At 39.9% G+C, this 19,731-nt stretch overlaps 1 protein-coding gene across 2 annotated transcripts in view; it reads right to left on the reverse strand.

Annotated features, from left to right (window-relative positions):
* The window catches only part of LOC119661201, a 53,225-nt gene extending 36,779 nt beyond the window's left edge, over nt 1-16,446 (reverse strand). The window contains exon 1 of one of the 2 annotated variants that reach the window (XM_038070422.1): nt 16,304-16,446. Coding sequence is in view for 1 of the 2 variants with exons in the window: in XM_038070421.1 (XP_037926349.1) it covers nt 15,996-16,022 (27 nt within the window). In the remaining variant the exon portion in view is untranslated. Of the gene's footprint in view, nt 1-15,995; nt 16,140-16,303 lie in introns of those variants that run through there. The other variant, XM_038070421.1, reaches the window with a different exon arrangement.
* Nucleotides 16,447-19,731: the final 3,285 nt, after the last annotated feature.

The raw sequence follows: 19,731 nt of genomic DNA on the forward strand, positions 1-19,731 counted from the left end.
TTGCCCTGAGTTCGAGTTCCACTTTGTTTTCACCTTGTGCCTCTCTCACTACTATGAATTTATCACTTCCGCAGCTTTAAGGGTGATGATAACGAAACTGAAACACTGTCTCAAAGGAAGAACAAAAAATAAAAAAAAAGCAACAATAGCAAAAAAGAGACTTCACAAAGGAGTTCACAAGAAATATACAAAAAAGTTAGTACCGCAGATATGGAACCGCAGACAAATGCCTCACCATCATAAACAACGGAGCCATTTAGTTTAATTAAAAAACTTAAAATGAGGAAGAATAATCGTCTTCGAAATCACTGGAACCTTCTTCGATGAGATATAGAAAAAAGTAAAACTATGCAGATAATAACTGGAATAACCTGGATTAAACACCAACAGTCCCTGTTTTAAACCATCTCTAAAAGTTCTTATTAAAGGATTCAGGCTGCCATCCTAATTATAATTCACACTCATATAATATTTACTAAGGATGCAATCAACATCTAGGGACTAATTATATAGTTGAATGGAAGTCAGCTGATGTGTTGGAAGCAAAGAACGCTTCAGAGGGAAGGTAATTATTTTAACCTACCCATAGACAACTCCCTCAAATTGCCAAGGATATATTAGAATAAAATTAGGATTGGAAGAATTGGGCCGTCGGTGTGAGAGATAATTAAACGACCATTAGGGTTGACTATTGCTAACCACAAGGACACATTTCTTTTTGTTTTGTTTTAGGGATTAAGGAGTCCTAAGTTCGAATTCATTTAACATCGAACTGGACCAAATGGAGGGCAACTTGCTCCCACTGTTTATGGTCACGGATTCTTTTTTTTGGGTTAACACCCCAAGTTCAAAAATGAAAAGTGGCTATAAAGAGTGGGAGCAAATTGGTCTCCATTTGGTCCGGTCCGGCATTAAATAGATTCGGACTTAGGACTCGTCAATCCCTTGAAAAAATCGTCTAGCTCCGGCAAAGCTTTTGTCCGAACTATGGGCGGATCCACGTTGAATATAATTCACACCGTTGTTGTGTTTTACAAATTGCCTCAGAGGTGAGGCAGCGTCTGATAAGTTGCCTCTACCCTGGTACGAAACGGTAGCCGACTTCGTCCCCCTTCTGATTTCATAAGGATACAGCTACATCATATATGAAGAAAATTACCCTTTACGTTTCTCCACTCCCAAGTAGTGTGATGGCCTCAATTGCCAAATTTGTTGCAAATGGCAACATATTCTCCAAAAGGCTGGAGTACTGCATATCCCGCTCTAAGTTCGGTCTTAGAATTGTGATAATATTAGCCTCTCAACTTATTTTCTGGTTAAAGATGCTCCACCTCAACTCCACTAATGCCATGCCGTACTCTTTATAAAGAAAACGTTTTCCGAAGCCGTAGCTCTAAGGTGACCAACTCATCGACCATCTAGGGATAGTGGGGTCCATTGCATGGTATAACTCGCGATTGAATTGTTGTCCTTCCTCAATTTGTGGCCTATCCATTACCACATCTTCCTTCTCTCTGTTTGCATATTATAAAAAAAAATCCCACCACGCCCGAGTTATCTCAACTTCTGCATGGAATGCACATTTTTTGGAAGAAGTAAAAAATAAATGTGAATCCTCAGTGGCACTTGGCCAATATTGCACATTTACTCTATAATGATGCATCTTCCCCCCTCTTACTGACTCTAAACAAATGAAGATGCAGTTTTATGATTTTGTGGAAGAAAATTTTATTAAAACCGGTTCATTATCTGTCTACCTGTCGACCGGTCTGTCTGCCAGTTTTCCCGTTTATCTGTCTACTTCTTTGCTTGTTCGTCACACGTACCTTTCTCAGAACATCTGTCGATACGAAAGTTGGTGAAAAGGTCGGAACTGTGAGATCCCAGCCAGACATTGAATCATATATTTCAATGTTGAATTTAAGGGGAGGTTCTCATACAAGATGCAAGGCGAAATTTCTATAGTGTGGTGTTTCAAATGAAAGGTCTCTGGTAGTATTTTTCGAACCAGTTGCTAGTTGAAACTAATCATTTGTAAAGGGAGTTTGGAGGTAAGAAATTGTTCTATAAGAAAACCCAGAGAAAGATTCATAGTAGCGCCGCATTACAACCCTTAGGTCTCAAAATACCCTCCATACAGATATCTGTTCATCAGGTCAGTCGAAAGTTTAACGAAGGTACATTGAAGAAGGTTCTGCGTAGTTTTAAACAAGGAAGTTTAAGGAGGAGGAGAGGAGGGAATGGAAAAGTATGAAAGAGAGTCACATCGATTTAATATGGAAGAAGGTACGCATTATGGAGGCAGCCATTCTGGGAGCGCGATTGCAAATGATCGTGATAGAGCAACTGAACCCAGCGCATGGGTTCTTTTGGCACTAATATCCTAAATTTTTCAACTTTGTGGCGTAATCTTGTAGATATAAGGAGCGTCAGTTTGCAGATATTGACGAGCACTTAGTAGGGAAAGTTAGGTAGCAACGTATGATAACTTTTGTGATTCGAACCTCAATAAGTACCTCATGTACTCTCACTTGTTAAAATAATGTTCCCAATGAAGACTTCTGATTAAATTTCATGCCTTCATAATGATTGCAATATGATTCACACATTTTGCTGCTTGTTTGGTAAATATTCGTTAATTATGTGAGTAAAGGATTGCTGTGTTCCTCACTCTTTTCATAGGTATAACAATTTACACTGTTACATAAACAAACTATTTCGTGCGTTATCTTACTCGTGCAAACCGTAGAGTGTGTCTTGGACATCTACTTAAGAACGATCATGAAGAGGTTGCCTTCATTCAGAGCTTGGCATGCCTAACTCAAAGACAAAACAAGAGAAACCGCTCTTAACGAAGCAATGAACATGGTGGGATGGTTCCTGCACTACAGGCGACATACCCTAGTTCCCATTCTGAATATAGACGAAGCATTCAACTAATCTAGTTCCAAAGTCATCCAGAAGGCTATAACTGGAAGCAAAAAATAAAATAATCCAATCTCATCCGAGAGGTACCCACTTGACCAGAACAGCAGAGTGGCAGGGACTGGCCAGGCAGGTTCTGCTCTTGAGAATCCCTCGGTAGGCGCAGTCGACGTCCTGTTGGTGGCTAGGGTAGAATAACCCGCATTACCTAACAGTCACTGACTTCAGATGTTGAAGGCTGGGGGATTTGACCAATCTGTAACAAAATCCAGTCGAAAGAGTCATTGACTCAAATGCGGGCAAAGACATATATGATTACGGCTGTTTGTATGGGGTCTATAGGGGACTATGTCGTCAGATTCACCATATCCTACATATCGCATTGTCGAAATTACAGAGAGAGGGAGAAACTCTTTCGTATTGCCCAGCAGACTGAGAAGATAAGGTAAACAATTCTTTGAGGACCTCCTCCAAAAACCTCACTGTAATCGCAGGAAAAACGTGATTGGAGTTCTGTGGAAGCATCTTCAAATATTTTATGTATAAATGGCTCCGGTTGCCTCCGCGAAATCTCCAGATCCGAAAAAAATATAAGTTTGGTTCACCATCAGATGGCTTTTAGGGTTCGTAGTGCCTTTGGAACAAATCAAATGAAGCAGTGCTAACTGTAGCAGGTATGTTTCCAGACGACTTATTTCCGTGAAAAGTGCGTTTGTTGTGCCAGGGAAATAGGTTGTATCCTTCGGGAATGAACACAGAAGAGAGACATACAGCTAGGATGGGAAGTGTCATCATTGACTGCAGACTTGGGTCCTTGGAAACACAAATAATATAAAATATAGGAAAGGCTTAAGTTAGAAGAAAACCAAGATTTAGGACATGCTGTTGAAGAAGGCAGGACTATAAGGGTTCAATGTCAAACGAAAAAAGGATGTATTCCTAAAGATAGTTTGGGAGAGATATCAAAATTATGATGCTTAGCAATAATTAGGATACCTCCATCACTATCTCTATTACAACTTAGGATGCGTATAACTATCGAGTATGTGCAATCAAAGGTGGCCTCTGGACCATATAAAACCAACCGTATTCCATATTAGTGAAAATAAATCTCCGCAAAACTTAAATAAAATTTAAATTTGTGCCAAGTATCACGCACGCAATAAATTATCATTTGGAGATGACGATCATCAGTCAGTAACGGTTACAGTTGCAATAAAAATCTCATTGGATGATGCTGATGATGATAATGTGGAGTCCTTGACACCAAACACATATCGTCATCTCATACGATGTTCCAATATAATATTAATAACATAACAAGTTGACTTTATCTCTCGCCAGCCACATTTATAGTACACGCTTAAAAAACCCAAGCCAAAGAGTTCCATATTTTCACACACATTTGACTTGTCCATAAATCTGTTGTATATTCTCAGAAAACGTAGACCATGCAACGTTTAATGTCCACATGATGCTGCTACTATAATGCAACCATAAGATACTTATGGATTACATGACATTTGCACTTAATCATGCACATTATTCATGCATTATCTTTTCTTTGTAAAGAAAACAAAGTAGAAGATTTTTTTTATAAGAAAAGTTCGAGAATTATTACGTAATATCCGCTTAACAAACTCTTTTCGAAGTTTTTGTCCAGTTTTAAGCTCATGGAAGCTTCGTCCCAGACGCTGGAGATAGTAAATCTACCACGGGCGACATTTCAACGCTGGTGTATCTTAAATAAATCTTTGAGAGAAGATTATCATCTGACTTTTTTTCATTAATTTGTCTTTAAGATATTCGTCTCAGGTGAGTTGAAATCAAATAAAAAGGTTGGATTGGATTGCAGGTGCAATAATCTGTCCATTATGAACCGTATTTTGCAGAGTATCCAAGTATTGCGAAAATCATGGTGAAATTTAAGTACTTTGATGTGCAATTGTAATATACGGTAATCGCAGGTCGTCTTTATTATTCAGTCCTGGGCATCGAATGGGTTTTTTATTGAGATATAAGCCACTTACACGTGCTGGAACTATTGATATTTGGATAATTAGGTTAGACGCTAAGCACTCACGTCTCATTGTACTATTTCTGAATTGTTCGACGGCTTTTTGTCTTCAACGCTTGCAGGTATTGCGAATGTAATAAAATCTCTAAAGGCAGAAAGTGCGCAGAGCCTATGTTAAACGAGATCTTTTTGGGGGTATTTTCATCTCGAGGTGGCAAAGATAGATTTCAAAATCGATGAAATGAGTGTTAGGAACTCTGTATCCAGTCAAAATCTAAGTAGCATATAGAGAATAGAGAGAGTATCTCTAAATTTCTCTGTCGCCACCCAAGAAGGAAGCAGGCTTCAATAGGCATAGACAACAAACATCACAGACAATAGAAACGTCCCCCTTTTATTGATTGCTCTGGGCAAAGGGGGAACTACAAATGCTGATAAAAAACCAGTTGCTGACAAGCCTTAGAAGATCGGAGACGCACGAGGGATCCTTCCAAGAGTCTTAGCTAATCTAGCATTGGATGCTAAACACACCTTAAGAACCTGAAAGTGGCGTTCTTTATGGTCGGTTTATCATCGAACGTCTCAATTCCGCATCGCCCGCCCTGTTGTCCTCTATAGTTCTGAGTGTTGGTCGACTATAAAAGACAATGAACGGCGCCTCTCGGCAATGAAGACGAAAATGTTAATACTTTGGGCCAGTTGTTTAATACGCTATGATCAAATCCGAAATAAGAAGATCCGCAGTCGATATGGTGTTGCACCGATCGTGGGAAAATTGCGGGAGGGGTGTCTTCGATGGTACGATCACGTAATTCGCGTTAACGAGCATTCACTGATTGATCTGAACATCAAAGTTGATTGGAAACGACCAAAAGGCCCACGAAAGGAACAGTGGCTTGATATACTGGATGGTGATCAGCCCTTTGACAGAGCGAAATGACGAAACCGATCAAAACGAGTCGACCCCACTTCTGAACAGGACAAAGACTGAAGAAGAAGAAGTCAGGGTAGGATAAAGTCACGTATTGGTATTTTATGTTAGAATGGAGAACGAGCGACTGATGTTACGCAAAACCAATGACTTCAGAGATGAACGTATTAGCCGAGCCAATAATTAGTGGACCCTGAAACAGAGGCAGGAAAGAAGTGGATTTTGTATACAATGCTGTGCAGTGGTTAAGTCCTTGAAATTAAAAGGAAAGGTGATGGTGAAACTAAACCCGAAAAGGATTCAGTTTATAACTGCTTTGAATCTTCGCCTACAACAACGAAAGAGTCTGCGTTTAAATGTGACTGTAATATTTTAAAGGGAACTCCTCAAATTGGCTGAAACGAGTGACAGTCAAAGCATCGAACAAATAACACGAACGACTACTACTATTGAGTGGCAAAATGAGAAGGAATGATTCACCTATAGGACAATAGGATAATTTCCCAGGCGTGTCAAAGTAGACTAAACGACGACATGGAAAATGAAAATTTAACCATAATTTAATATAATTCTTAAGTAGATACGGCAGGTATTATGCATATCTTCATGGCTTCTGGCCTGATGATTCCCCACATTATCTGGCATGTAGGATGACAGCATAATATTTGGACCATGTTGCTTTTAAATGTCCGAGATTTGCCACGCACAGGGCGAAAGGGAAGGTTTAGCCGGAGCGCTGTTGTCACCCGAGAACATCGTGAAGCATACGCTAGCTTTAGAAGTAATTCGGAGAGTAGTGGACAGATTCATGAAGGTGGCCCACACTATGCTGAGCTAGGGTTAGCTTCGAAGGAAGATCATATTAACAACACGAGCCATGGTTACTAACTTATCCACCCCCACGACGTAATACGAAAATTGCAGTTCTATCGAGTGTCGAAGAAGGAGGAAATTATTTTAGTGAGTAAGAGTCTTACCATTATAGCAGTTATTAAATCTTTCCACCTTTCAATGACTGAAAAGAAGTTCCAGCGGAGTGTAAAAAAATATAGCATTCCTTCAAGGTAGAAGGGGGGGGTACATCTTTTTCTGTCGCATAGCAGTACACTTGGGCCTTTGATGTGACCGGTGTGGTAGACGAATTGGGTAGTCTTCACTTAGTTAGGGCTTTCGTAATTAGTGTGTGAGATGTGGAATTCTTTTAAAGTAATGTCTCACACAGCGGTTTCCGCCGCTGTGGTAGCCACCGAATACACAGAACCGCTGCGTGTGGCAGAACCGATTCCCAATGACACTCATTGGATTATTGATGGACAGAATAGTCAAGTATTTTTTTTTTTTTGTTTCCGCATTGTGAGACCAACAAAGGTAATTGACACTGTATCCGTCGGGAAAAAAGAAGAAGGTTGTGTCAGGAAAGCAGTCACCTCGCATTGTTAGTCGTTTTTCCTCTACTGCTTCTTTATTAAGCCGAAAACAAGTCGAGAAATCGGAAGCTGAAGGTATTAGTATGAAGAGTATTTTGAGACCTAGATACCATGTGCGTGGATCACCATATTTTGTTTCAGACAGGTTGGTTGGGTGGTTGCTGAGAACAGGTCATTGAAGTAACTGACCCTTTTTTCAGACCCCCGGCACTCTTCCCTTTTAAGACCAATGTTGAAACAAATGTCGGTTTCGTAAAATACTAATCGAGGCCTTTCATTTGATACCCCACACGACTATACTCGATTAAAAAAAAAACTACACCCCTCTTTTGGATGTATGGGGACCCCCCCCCCACCCCTTAAACTCAACGTGGAATGTTACTCTCTACATGCAATGAAATTTACAGGTCCCACATTTCTACTAAATTTTGTATCAATCAGAGTAACCGTTTCTGAGATATAAGGTGTGACAAAGAGACAGATAGAGAATAAACACACAAAACCTAAAGAACGCTGTCCACGTTGGCTTTTGGAATATGCATACGCTCTTCGATGACAGTATTGAATATCCCTGAATGCCTGTCTTTCGAGGTTGGGTGAGAATTTCAGCGCTACTAGTTGAGCATAAACAAAATAAGGTGGTGGAACTCTGGAACTCTCCCTTCTGCCAAATTATGCTCTTGCCTTCTGGTAAGCCATATGAGAGTAAATGCGAAGGATTGATAGTTACGGATTCTACAAGGTCAACCTATTTAATCCGAGAAGTAGTTGCAAATAGAATATTGATTGCGAGATTCCCTGCACACTACACACAATTCAGGAAAGACTTTCTAGAGATGACATTGTGATTTCGGTTAGTGACTTACATGCCACCAGTTTCTTCGAATGTGGATCCTGCCACAAAGCCAGTTGGACTTGGTTTGACCGGAAATATTCCACCAATCAGATCGACCATAGCAATAAAGGTTCAGTATCTAGCTACAGAGCACTCATCAACACGAGCCGCTGTTTTGATAGCGCCGTTGTTCAGCTGTGGAAAGCCTTCTTGCTGCCCAGAAGCTACAAAACAGAAGCAGAAGAAAAGGAACAGTCGTTTAAATCCTTTGGAAAGAAATCAGTCTCAGGCATGACAGTTATTACTATTAGAATACATGAAGCAGCATCTCACGAGCTTAACCGATAAAGAAGATCTTCCGATCCCAACCTTATTAGCACCCTTCAGACTACTATGCAACAATACTTGAAATTAAGATCCTGCTTCAACTGATCTTAATTGGTTTCGAGGAGCTGTTCGATTCCATCAGCAGAGGGCGTATCTGGAGTGTATTTAACAGAGAAAATACCTTCGATATACTAATAACTATTATTAGAGCAACATCTCACGGTGTCACCTGCCACATTAAGACCTAAAAGAATTTAAGAGTTTATGTTGATGATACATATGTGCCGGCTCTCCATAAGACACCCACTTTGGCTAGATGCCTTTGAATTTTAAAAAGGAGAGGGGGGTACACCGAAGGTAAATACAAACAGATGCAAGGTTCACAGTTTGACTAGCCATCATCACGTTTTATATCTACATAAATTAATCTTGAATTTTGAAGGCATGGAACAATACGCATAGTTGGGTAACTTTGTCTCTTATAGAGGCTCTGATCTAGATGACCTCATTATTCACGCACTAGCAATGCCAAATCAATATTCCCTGTTTTGTCAAAAGTTTGGAAATTTAATGGAGGAACTTGGCCCCTCCAATATGAAAGGAACCATTAGATCGATGTATGGACCAGTTTTCCATAGATGTGTTGACTAGGAAATGGAAATCGCCCAGGATGGGTTTTCATCATCATCAGCAACGGCGTAACAACCGGTATCTAGGCCTGCCTTAATAAGGAACTCCAGACATTCCGGTTTTGCGCCGAGGTTCACCAATTTCAAATCCAGGATGGGTTTTACCTTGACAAAAGCCGTGAAGTGAAATGCTATGCAATGGAAACCAGGACCAAGATTGGTTACAATCGCACAAAAACCATTAGCAACTATCATTGACGCATAGATTTACCATTCCACCCCCGAATTGAACCAGCCAACGAAACCGTGAGTAGACCCTTCTAATTGACTTCAATCCATCCTTACTTTTGCACCTGGTCTGATTGGAATTTTATACCTGAAAAATGAAACTCTGTTAGCTCAAAGTCTGGGAGCTATGCAAACGATAAACATCTGTTTCGAGGCTGCTCTTGAAAGGACTTGGGATCAAGGAAAAGTTGTGTTTGAAACTGCACGTTAACTGGCCTTGCATCCGTATTTCCTTAGTGAACGGTATGTTTGTCGAAATATTCCATTTAAGACGTAAAGTATATCGGTATGACCTCAAGGTTATTTATGACGAGCCTAAAGCTCTACCACTTGCAGAAACACTCCATTTGAATATTTAAATCATTTCGGTGCGTTTGAGTTTACTCAATTAATTTATGGTAACCGTTTCATTAAAAAACGATCTTTTCTCACTTTCCGCATAAACATAAAAAAACTGTAGTCGACACAAATGCAAATTTACTATTACCTAAAACAGCAGATACGCATCTAGTCGTAGCCATAATTTCCAAAAAAAAAAGATTAAATAACTCTTAAAATGTAAAATAAATACTTTCAAAAGGGGCATGGCAAGACCAACGAGCAGATAGACAGACAGACAGATGGACAATTTATTACGTGAAAATATTGTCGCCTTGGTGATTTTCATAGCAATCGTGACGATGTCTTTCATATGTGAGATGGTGAACTCAATTTTGAAATATGCAATATTTGTCCAAGCCCATAATGACGATTGCATTGCAAGCCAACGGAGGAGTGATGGTCAGATGTATGGTTAAATAGATTGAAGTATCTCAACTTGATGCGGTGTAAAATGTATGAAAATCGATGAAGTAATCGTCACAGAAAAGATTAAATAGAGGAGCAGGTGTTCACACGTGAAGCTGAATATTCCGACTGGTTGGTGTTAAGAGGTAAACATTGCAGTTGGGTCCAGATGAAGAAAGTTTGCAAACAGAACATGCAGTGATATCTTTGTTTGTTAGATAATCATTAAATATAAATAAGTATAAAATTTGCTGTTTTAGACTAAATATCTTTTAATGAATTACTGCATATTAGTATTTCGGGAACTATTTGTTTCTTTCTTCGGTGCTGTAAGTCTGTAAAAAAGTCAAAGAAGACTAACACGAACAATTTATTCCCATCGCCGGACAAGAATTTCAAGAAGGCGGACCAATTTTTCCCACTTCAGTACGAGAGTTTTGAAGAAAATATAACATTTCGTGAACTATTTCCTTTTGAGCAAGGGTAATTTTCAGCGCACTTAAGCACTAACCACAGTTACCTTCCCAATCAATGAATATGTGTCCATCGTAACAATTATCAGTAACGTGGCTATCGTGATAGCGACGACAATCTTAGCAACTGAGTTAGAAACACAGCCCATTGACAAATTTATAATGTTAGATAGCACTACAATTACCAACAATGAAACTATACCTTTTGCCGCATCAGCAAAGAAGGCATCAATTCCCAGGCATTGTTCAAGATTTTATGGTGATGAAAAATCATTGCACATCTTCGAACGTCGACGGTAATTGAAGTATAAAAACTCCGCACATAAGGTCTGCTGGTGTAATGCAGTACATTGGTGTGCACCCACGTGATCGCAAGCACATGGCTGAGGGCATGTGGCATTGCACAGCTATTTATGGCTTGTCACATGGGGCACAAGAAAACCATCACGGGCTAGTTAACTACCTCGTCCCTAATCCAATGATACACAATGACATTCCATGCCTCTTTTCCACTGGATTTGCTTCTCCTGTATACAGTCTTCTTGCATCTGCCGAGGTAGAACAAGGGTCAATTTATGCATTTATTCCGAATTTGTGAGTGAATCTGCAGCAACCACTATTATGTGACACTTATGATAGTTTGTATCGCACCGCCGAGTTCTGAACTTGGAGGTTCCTGACGGGTTGATAGTACAAAAAGACCAATACAGAAGGCTAAAAACTACACTTTAATCCAGAGTAAATATTGCCTTTTGGAGCAGTCATAAAAATTCACACATGGCTCGACAACAAGGTCAAAAAGCAACAAAAATAACTACGTTTTTCCGGGGGCCTAGACTAAAAATTTTAATTAAAAGAGGGGTTAAAAGACCCGCACAACCGAACCAACTTTTCTGCAAAATTTTTACCCCCCCTTTGTCTCTGCGGTCCTGACGAAAACTAACTTCGCTTTATACTGGATATCTGAATCCTGTCCAGTATGAAAATCGGCGTGCGATTAGGTTTGAAGAAGTGTCACGTAAAAATACAACCACAGTAACATGAAGACCAAGGAATCTTGAAAAATAATCCCGTGAAAATATCATAGGATCACATCACTGTCCCCGACTACAGTGTTGGCCATAGTAGCCATACCTTTCAACCAGAACACTGTTGAGGAACAGTAGGGAAAAAATCTGGAACCATGGGTCTTTGGCGGAGGTTATGAAGCAGGCATGGAGGCAAAAAAAAAATACAGGTAGCTCCAGCTGTAATTTCAGCGACCAGATTTATACTGAAAAATTTAAATAATTCGCTGAAGACTCTTCGTCTAAAGCCCGGGCTTACCAGTGGAAGCTTTTATCCTTGAAATTTGAGGTAAAATTCAAAGACCCTTGTCCGTTAACAGTCTAGCCTAGAGGGCACTCTATCAAAACTGTAATTTCTACTGTTTAGAATTTGCCATCTACATCTCTCCCCAGCTTAAAACCATGGCATCCACGCAGTATAGTTAACCATTTCACGCTTGCTTTTTTGGGTCTCAAGTCGCCAACCGGACCGAAATCGGTATGAAAAGAAGAAAACACAGGTATCGTAGCGACTAGTGTCAAAGCAGACCAAAAAATAGCGATTCAGTGTCATACAGCTCATTTTGCGGTTATGCTGACCCAGAAATTGCTGCCAGACGAGTATAGATAAATCCGCGAATCTGCTGAGGCCTGGAAGTGTTGGCCGAAGGGAAAACTTGGCGAATAGTTCATCTCGCGGTAATTGTTTATCTATTGGTCTATTGGTGTTTAGGTGACATTCTTCGGGGTTACGTCAAGTCCTTAGTCTACGAAAAGAAGCCAAGCACTTTGAAAAGCTGGGGGTTTTGAGGCTTTTGCGGACTAACGTCGGATATGTTGGACCGAGTCATTAAAAATGAGACTGACGGCTTGAAGATCTGCCAATGATGATGCCAAGGGATTTGATATTTGACGCCATTGCGGTTTCATTTGAATTCCATTTCCTGCTTCCTGCTTTCACAAAACCTTACACTTCTTAGATAATTTTTGCTATTGAATTGGCTAAATTTAAAATCCTATTTTTGATCTGAATATCAAAGATCTTACATAATTTATGTTGCATTGAACAAGCCCTCAAACAATCAAAATGTCTAGAGGCAGACAGACATGCAGGCGCAGGGATTAATCAAAGAGAAGCATTGGCCCCATGCATAGGACCTACAATGGAGAAAAAAACTGGAAGCTACCTTCTTAGCAAATATCAACCGCAATGCTACCGAATTGTGTCTCCACTTCTATATGGTCACCTTTGGAAGTCCTTCCTTACTACTTCGAGCTCCGTTGGGCGGCGAAATTACTTCACAGACAGGAAAAGGAACCCTTGGAGAAATGAGGTCTGAAAACTGGAGAAGTGCAGGGAGCACAAGTTTTCCCACCAAGTCAGCAATATGAAACCATATATATACCCCAACGCTCATCCGGTCGAGACAAGGTGAGGAATCTGATTTCCGAGCAGATGAACATATTCACACAATGGGTTAAGTATTTTGATGAACTGCTTAACAATCACGATGTTGCCATGTTTTAGGTCACGTCTACTGAAAATGACGGACCAATGTTACCATCAGCAAGCATGGAAGAAACGGTCCATGCATTCATCAACTTAAGAATCATAATTCCACAGGAGCCGATGGAATTATAGCCGAACTACACCAAGAGATTCATCAAATTATGCTCAAGGTTTGAGACAAAAAAATCAATGCCTGCTGACTGCTGAACAAGAGATATTTTTCATTGCAGCAACGAAAAAGGTGTAACGTTGCTGTGTACTATCTCTGCTATTTTGCTACGCCGGGTAACCCTGTATGCCCAGAACATTATCGGCCCATAACTAAGTGACTTTACTTCATACAAGTCAGTTACAGACCAGGTCTTCTTTGTGTGGCAAGTGCTGGTAAAACTGCTGGAATATTATATTATTTGATGATAGCATAGCCAAGGTAAAACTATGCAGAATTTGGTGTATTTGAAAAAAATAATAAGACTGATAAAGCTGCTCTGACTAACGTGCAAGGCAGCAGGCAGCAAGATCGTTCTCGATACTTTTGACCATCTACACCGGTCTATGGCAAGGGGATGTCCCATCATGCATCCTGTTTAGCCTGGACCGGAAAAAAGTGGTCGGTATTGTTGATAGAAATGCCAGAGGCAATATTCTCCTTGAGTCCTCCCAATCACTACCCTATGCTTTTCAGAGGAGAAACTCTGTTGTTTGATCCCTTACAAGAGAATGGACAATTCCGTAACCTATATAATAGTGAAATTAGTCGGCAGGTCAGGGTTGAAGGCAGGAGTCAGGATGTCTGCCATTAACTACAATAGTGCTGTCGAGGGCCTTCCACTGGCCATACTTCCAAAGACACCTCTGGAACAAGCATTCATTAGTGAGGACCAGGAAACTATGGAATACCTTGACGTCAGGCAAATGTGCAAGGGATAGAGTGCGTGACTTATAGTGACCGGCATATGCCTTCGACCAGCTCATATACTGGTGCATTGCTCGACGGAGGACATTGCGAAATAGCTTAGGACTATAGTCTTTAAATTGCCAGGCTGGAAAAAAACAGAACTGTACGGATGTACTGGGGATGATATACCATACATGGTGACATTGTTTCTTCCCAAAGCCGGGGTCCTAATTGCTTAGAATAATGATTTCCAAATGGGATTATTTTAGAGTTTCCCGAAACGAGGTAGAGGGCAAAGACAAACTCCTCAAAATTACCACATCAACTATAGATTTGGCAACATACCTGCGTACGTGGTTCTACTAAGGTTTAGAGTGGACAGCGACTTGGTGGAAAACGCCGTGTGGGAGGAGGCGCGTAATACACCGGCAGTGGAGAAAAATTCCAAACACTACCGGAGCCAATGACCAGTACTATGATAGTCCAGGCAAACAACCACCATACATCTGCAATGAATAAAAGGACGACAACACCACCGTTTGGTTCTGGATAAAATCGTGATGGATGGATCATCTAATTGGTGTTGGTGAGAATGGCCATATGGCAGATAAACAAGACATACCAGACCTTGCCTCAGTGATGAGTGAGCTCAGAAATGTTTGAAAAGGTCTATGGACAAATATTGGTTCCACCTATGAGTGTCTCATGTAAGCGGAGAGACTTTGTCCCAAACCAAATAAAATTGCCCACCACCTGCTTCTTTTGACGGTTTAATTAAAAATTAACTTTGAACTAATAAAACTGCAAAAAGCAAGGGAAAGGAAACCTCACTGAAGTTTACTTTAAAAAAAGGGGAACTAAGGCTTGCGCATCTAAAATTGTGCAACTGGAATAAGAATGTCAGACTAACCAAATCGAAAAGTGCCTCTTTCAAGTGAAAAGCAAAAAGGCGGATTTATCTTTTTTGTCCACATATTTTTTTTTACTTCAATAAAAACCGTATTTCGGGAACCAATTACTCCTTTCTTCGGTATTTATTTCCTGAAATAAGCTCTGAAGATAGAAACCACGGATTTCCTCAAAGCAACAACTGGTTCCCGAAACACAGTATTCGTCTAAATAAAGCAAATTGAAGCCAAGAATTGAAATCCGTTTTTTCTTTTGACTTGAAATACTGGCTACCGAAACTATAGGTAAAAAAATGGTAAAATGGATTCCTCCTTCAAGTCTATTCTAATTTCGGGCGTAATTCTATTTTTTCAAGTTTGTCATGGACTGAAATATTTCTCGTTTGACCAACGATGGAAAATTCATTTTTTCCATCAAACTGAAGGGGTTGAGCCTAACATATTCCCGAATTTAAAAATACAAATTTCAATAAAGATAAATTTCACAAATAAAATTGAACGAATTTATCTAAAAATCTCAAGAAAATGTAACTTTTTAAATCCCAGAGCAATTATTCTTCCAAATAGATTTCACTATCCTATAACAATGCAGTGAAACCGAATCCCATCTATTGCGAATTTCAACAAATGATCAGAAAAATATTTCTGCAATAGTCAAAAATAATTTTCTAAAAGAGCAGATGAGATTCATCACAATCTTAATTTGCTCAACAATCAGTTTCTAATATAAATAACTACATTTAGCTACTGAAAACTTCTTAACCACAACATGATTGCAACGGTTCGAATTCAACCACTCATCATTCAGTCACCTCACCACAAACTAATTATCATTATCACTTAAACCAATTTCCAATCTTTCCCAGTCCACAAAGCCACTTTAGATAGTTTCAGAGTTCATCTTGGCAGGCACGCACTTAACATGTTCCTCATTTAATTTGAATAAATAACAATAATTTAGTTTGTGTTTCACTTTACATAATAACGTCTATTACCAGATCACTTGATAGGAAATCCACCATTGGAAACCGAACAAAAAACTAATTATCACCAACAATTGAACGAACTAGATAGCGCAGAAAGCAGTAATGGATGGCAAACCATCCAGCAAACAAGGACAAGTATTGCACTCAACCGTTATTATCCAACAATTCTATTAAATAACATCCTCAGAGGCGTGATGTGAGGCCAACTACTCTTTTTGCCACGCAGGATGTCCCTATCCTCTGGTCTAGATCAACGCAAGGGCTGGTGTTCCGCAAGGATCTAGTGTGTATCCAATGATGTTGTCAATGTATCTTACCTTGGAGGCTTGCGACAAACGAGAGTGGATGTTACAACCAAACGATATAACACTTGAACGAAAACAAAAGTGAATTTTCTCGGGTAAAGTGGTTTTATAGTAGGCGCTCGCAGCTCGAGACCAGCACGGTAGTATTCGTTTCACCTAATATAATTCAGATATATCTTGGAGGAAGGGAAACCGAAGAAATGAAGATATTCAGTAGAAATGTGTATGTGGGGAGGCCACCTTAAAGTCAATTCCAACTATCTCGACGAGGATGAGGGGTGAATTTTTAGTAGAGATATTTCAAAAGCGACTTGCGGACGAGTCTGCACAACGTTTTTGCAGTCCTATAGATGGATTTTATTGGGTCTGCAAAGCAGAGGGAAATGCTGGGGAGTAACGAGCCGATGGAAGATCCCAGTGCTGTGCATCATTTGCATATACTCTTATGTTGTTTACACATATATGAAGCCCATACCGGGGCTAACATGACGATAGCAACACGAACCACGATTAAGTTTATTAGCTGGTTTCCAAGTTCCGGATTATCGATGGAGCTCATTTTGCCAAGAGATTCTTAGTAAGAGCGTGTGGGCTCTGCATGCGTCATAAGAAGAATCCAATTCTTGAAATATCACACTTCGAGTGTGCAATACAACAAATAACACATTTCAGGGTTAACCAATTCGGGCAAAATGGCTTGTCAAGAAGCTTAGATGATTTCTAACATAGTTTTCTATTTTTGGGAAAAGTTTGAATTAATTATCAATAAGAGGTGTGGCTTTATCAGTCAGTGCTACACGTGATGGATTTCCTCTCATTATGAACTTTAAAAACAACCATATTTGACTAGAATAGTAAATCCCAATTTTCCGGCTCATCTTTTCACCATCTCAATATTGTTGCAATTCAAGGCACATCTTGGAAAGTTTCTATCCAAATCGAACACGGATATCTTTAGGAAAATTTCATCAAGGCAACCATTTGTGTCATATATACCTGTGTAGCCACTATCGGAGGTACTGAGCTTAAAAAATAGCTCGATTCCGCCACTCATGGTTATTGACATCCGTCTCTGGATAAAATATGTTTCAGAAGAAATGTGAATATTTTTTTTCTTTCTTTTCTGGTGTCGTATAGCAAACTTTATCCAGTCAAACCTGCTTCGAAGATGGAAGAAAGATCTGTTGATTTGTTTTGTTTGTTCACGATGGGTTCATTAGGATTGAAGACCCCGGTCACATGCGGAAATCTACATATGAGCATGGTTTTGTCTGTAATGTGAAAATATATGGTTTTATTAGGAACTAGAAATTCTGCTGAAATATAAAGATTATCACTGTTGCTAGAGAAAATTTGATTTTTAAATGGGCTTTAATCACCCGATTGAGGCTCCGAGCTTCTGATTTTTGGAAATTTTTAAGCCACCAGAGAAATATATTCAGAGGTCAAGCTCCTTCTGCAGGAAATTCTCTGTTTGAAACGACGGGGTTGTTGGACTCACGTTCGATTTCGTTTTGTTTAATTCTTTTATTCTTGATACCAATCTAGTTTTTTTTAATTACCTTTCATTCGAACAGAGCGCGTTCTCTCTTTAAGAAAAAAGTAATTCGCTTGAACCTTAGTGTTCGCTGGCAGTAATTCCATAATTCAGCAAAAACAATAAAAATGAAGAGTGGATTAACGCACACTTATCTACGTTGCTACTTCATAAAATCAGAAATTTGAAACAAATAGTATCTTTGAAAACACCCATCAGGCCCTACGAGGAAACTATTATGAGCATTGAATTTAGAATTTGCTTAGCTCACCGTCAGTTCAGCATTTGACAACACACCCTTACCTAGCGTAAATGAGTACTTCCAGATGGTTAAAAAAAGGAAGTAGACTTTCACATAACACCTGTCTTCCCAATCCCCCTGAGGACCCCAATACGATGGGCCCTGAAAACCAAAACTACCGAAAACCGCAATATGGTCTTATTGAGACTAAAACAATAAAAAAATAGGAAAAAAATAAGGTAAATGTTGTATTTTCAGTTTTACCCCGTAAGGAGTGAAGAGTTTATTCGAAAGGAGGCAAATGCAGGCTCCCTTCAACCCGGATAACAACTCACGGCTGCCACTCCTCTTAAAAATTAACGGCTCGTCAAATTGAGTTTTTCCTACATCATGATTGGAAAAGGGTTTGAATTTTCAATCCTGCCCCGTGAAGAGGAAGGGGCTGCGGCCATTCTCCTTCCAAAATTTTTGGGCTCTGGAAAGTGAGGAATTGTGGCACATTCAAAGGTTATGGCGCCTCGAGAAGGACTTTTTTCGTATCGGTATCGCAATCCAAGTCTTAATGAGCAAGAGAAGTTAGAGACGGGGGCCGTCTAATTGCGTTTCCAATCCCTCTCAAACCACGCGGGCGCAATAGGTTATGTAGGAGCAAGAAGTGCCCTCTGTAACCACCTTTGCGCATCGTGACGATGACTACTTTAAAATCGGTACACTGTCTGTCCGTCAGCCCATCACACGCGTTTTTATTGGAGACTGTAGCAGCGATTGACACCAAATTTGGTGGAAAGGTGGGAACTGTGAACTCTCATGCATGGAGTAAGTTACATCCTGCTATGTCGAATTTAAGGGCAGATCCAAACACATGCAAAAGGGGGGTGTACATTTTTTTTCACCAAATATAGTCAGCTGGTCTTAGCTTTGATATTTGTTGGAAAGGCGGGGAATTTGGGGTGTCGAAAGTGATCATTTATTTAACGGGGCCATTCTGTCTGAAACTGTCAAACCGAAAAATCAGCAAAGGATCAAGAGGTTGCTACTATATGGTGGCTAGGCTCCGAAATACCTTCCATACCGACAACCCTTCAAATAAAGTTAATAATAGTGTATTACTAAAATTTTCGGTAATTGGCTGCAGAACCTCCCTTAAGTTCATCCTAGCACTACAGCGGCAATGTAGGCTATAATATTGAGCTCGATCCTACCAAGCTTTGTGGAAATTGCGCTATCACTAACAAAGTTATAGTAGGTCAAAGTTGTCTCTTCTTTGGAAATTCAATGAATGAATGAATGAATGTCAATATCACCCGAAAGTGGGTTTTTTTTCACATAGTATATGCGTATATTACGTGTTACATACTAATGGGACAAATTCAGAATCAAATGTCTTTATAAAGGAAATACACAAAACTTTTCATACCTGAAGTGTCCAACTTCCGGTTTCCCGACTTGTTTTTGTGTAGGAAGGAAAAGTGCATTTTCCCACACAGAACCGGACTCCTGTCTTAGACACGCCACCGACTCTAACCCGGAACCGCTTGACACATTACCTCAGACCAGGCCTATTCAGGATAGGAGCAAAATCCCATAGTTCAGAGAGCCTCAGCTACCCCGACATCTGTCCTACCCATCTTTCTCTTTTTTGCCTTAAGAGTGTCTGCATGA

This window comes from Hermetia illucens, chromosome 1 (assembly GCF_905115235.1).
Source record: "Hermetia illucens chromosome 1, iHerIll2.2.curated.20191125, whole genome shotgun sequence".
NCBI classification, from domain to species: domain Eukaryota; kingdom Metazoa; phylum Arthropoda; class Insecta; order Diptera; family Stratiomyidae; genus Hermetia; species Hermetia illucens.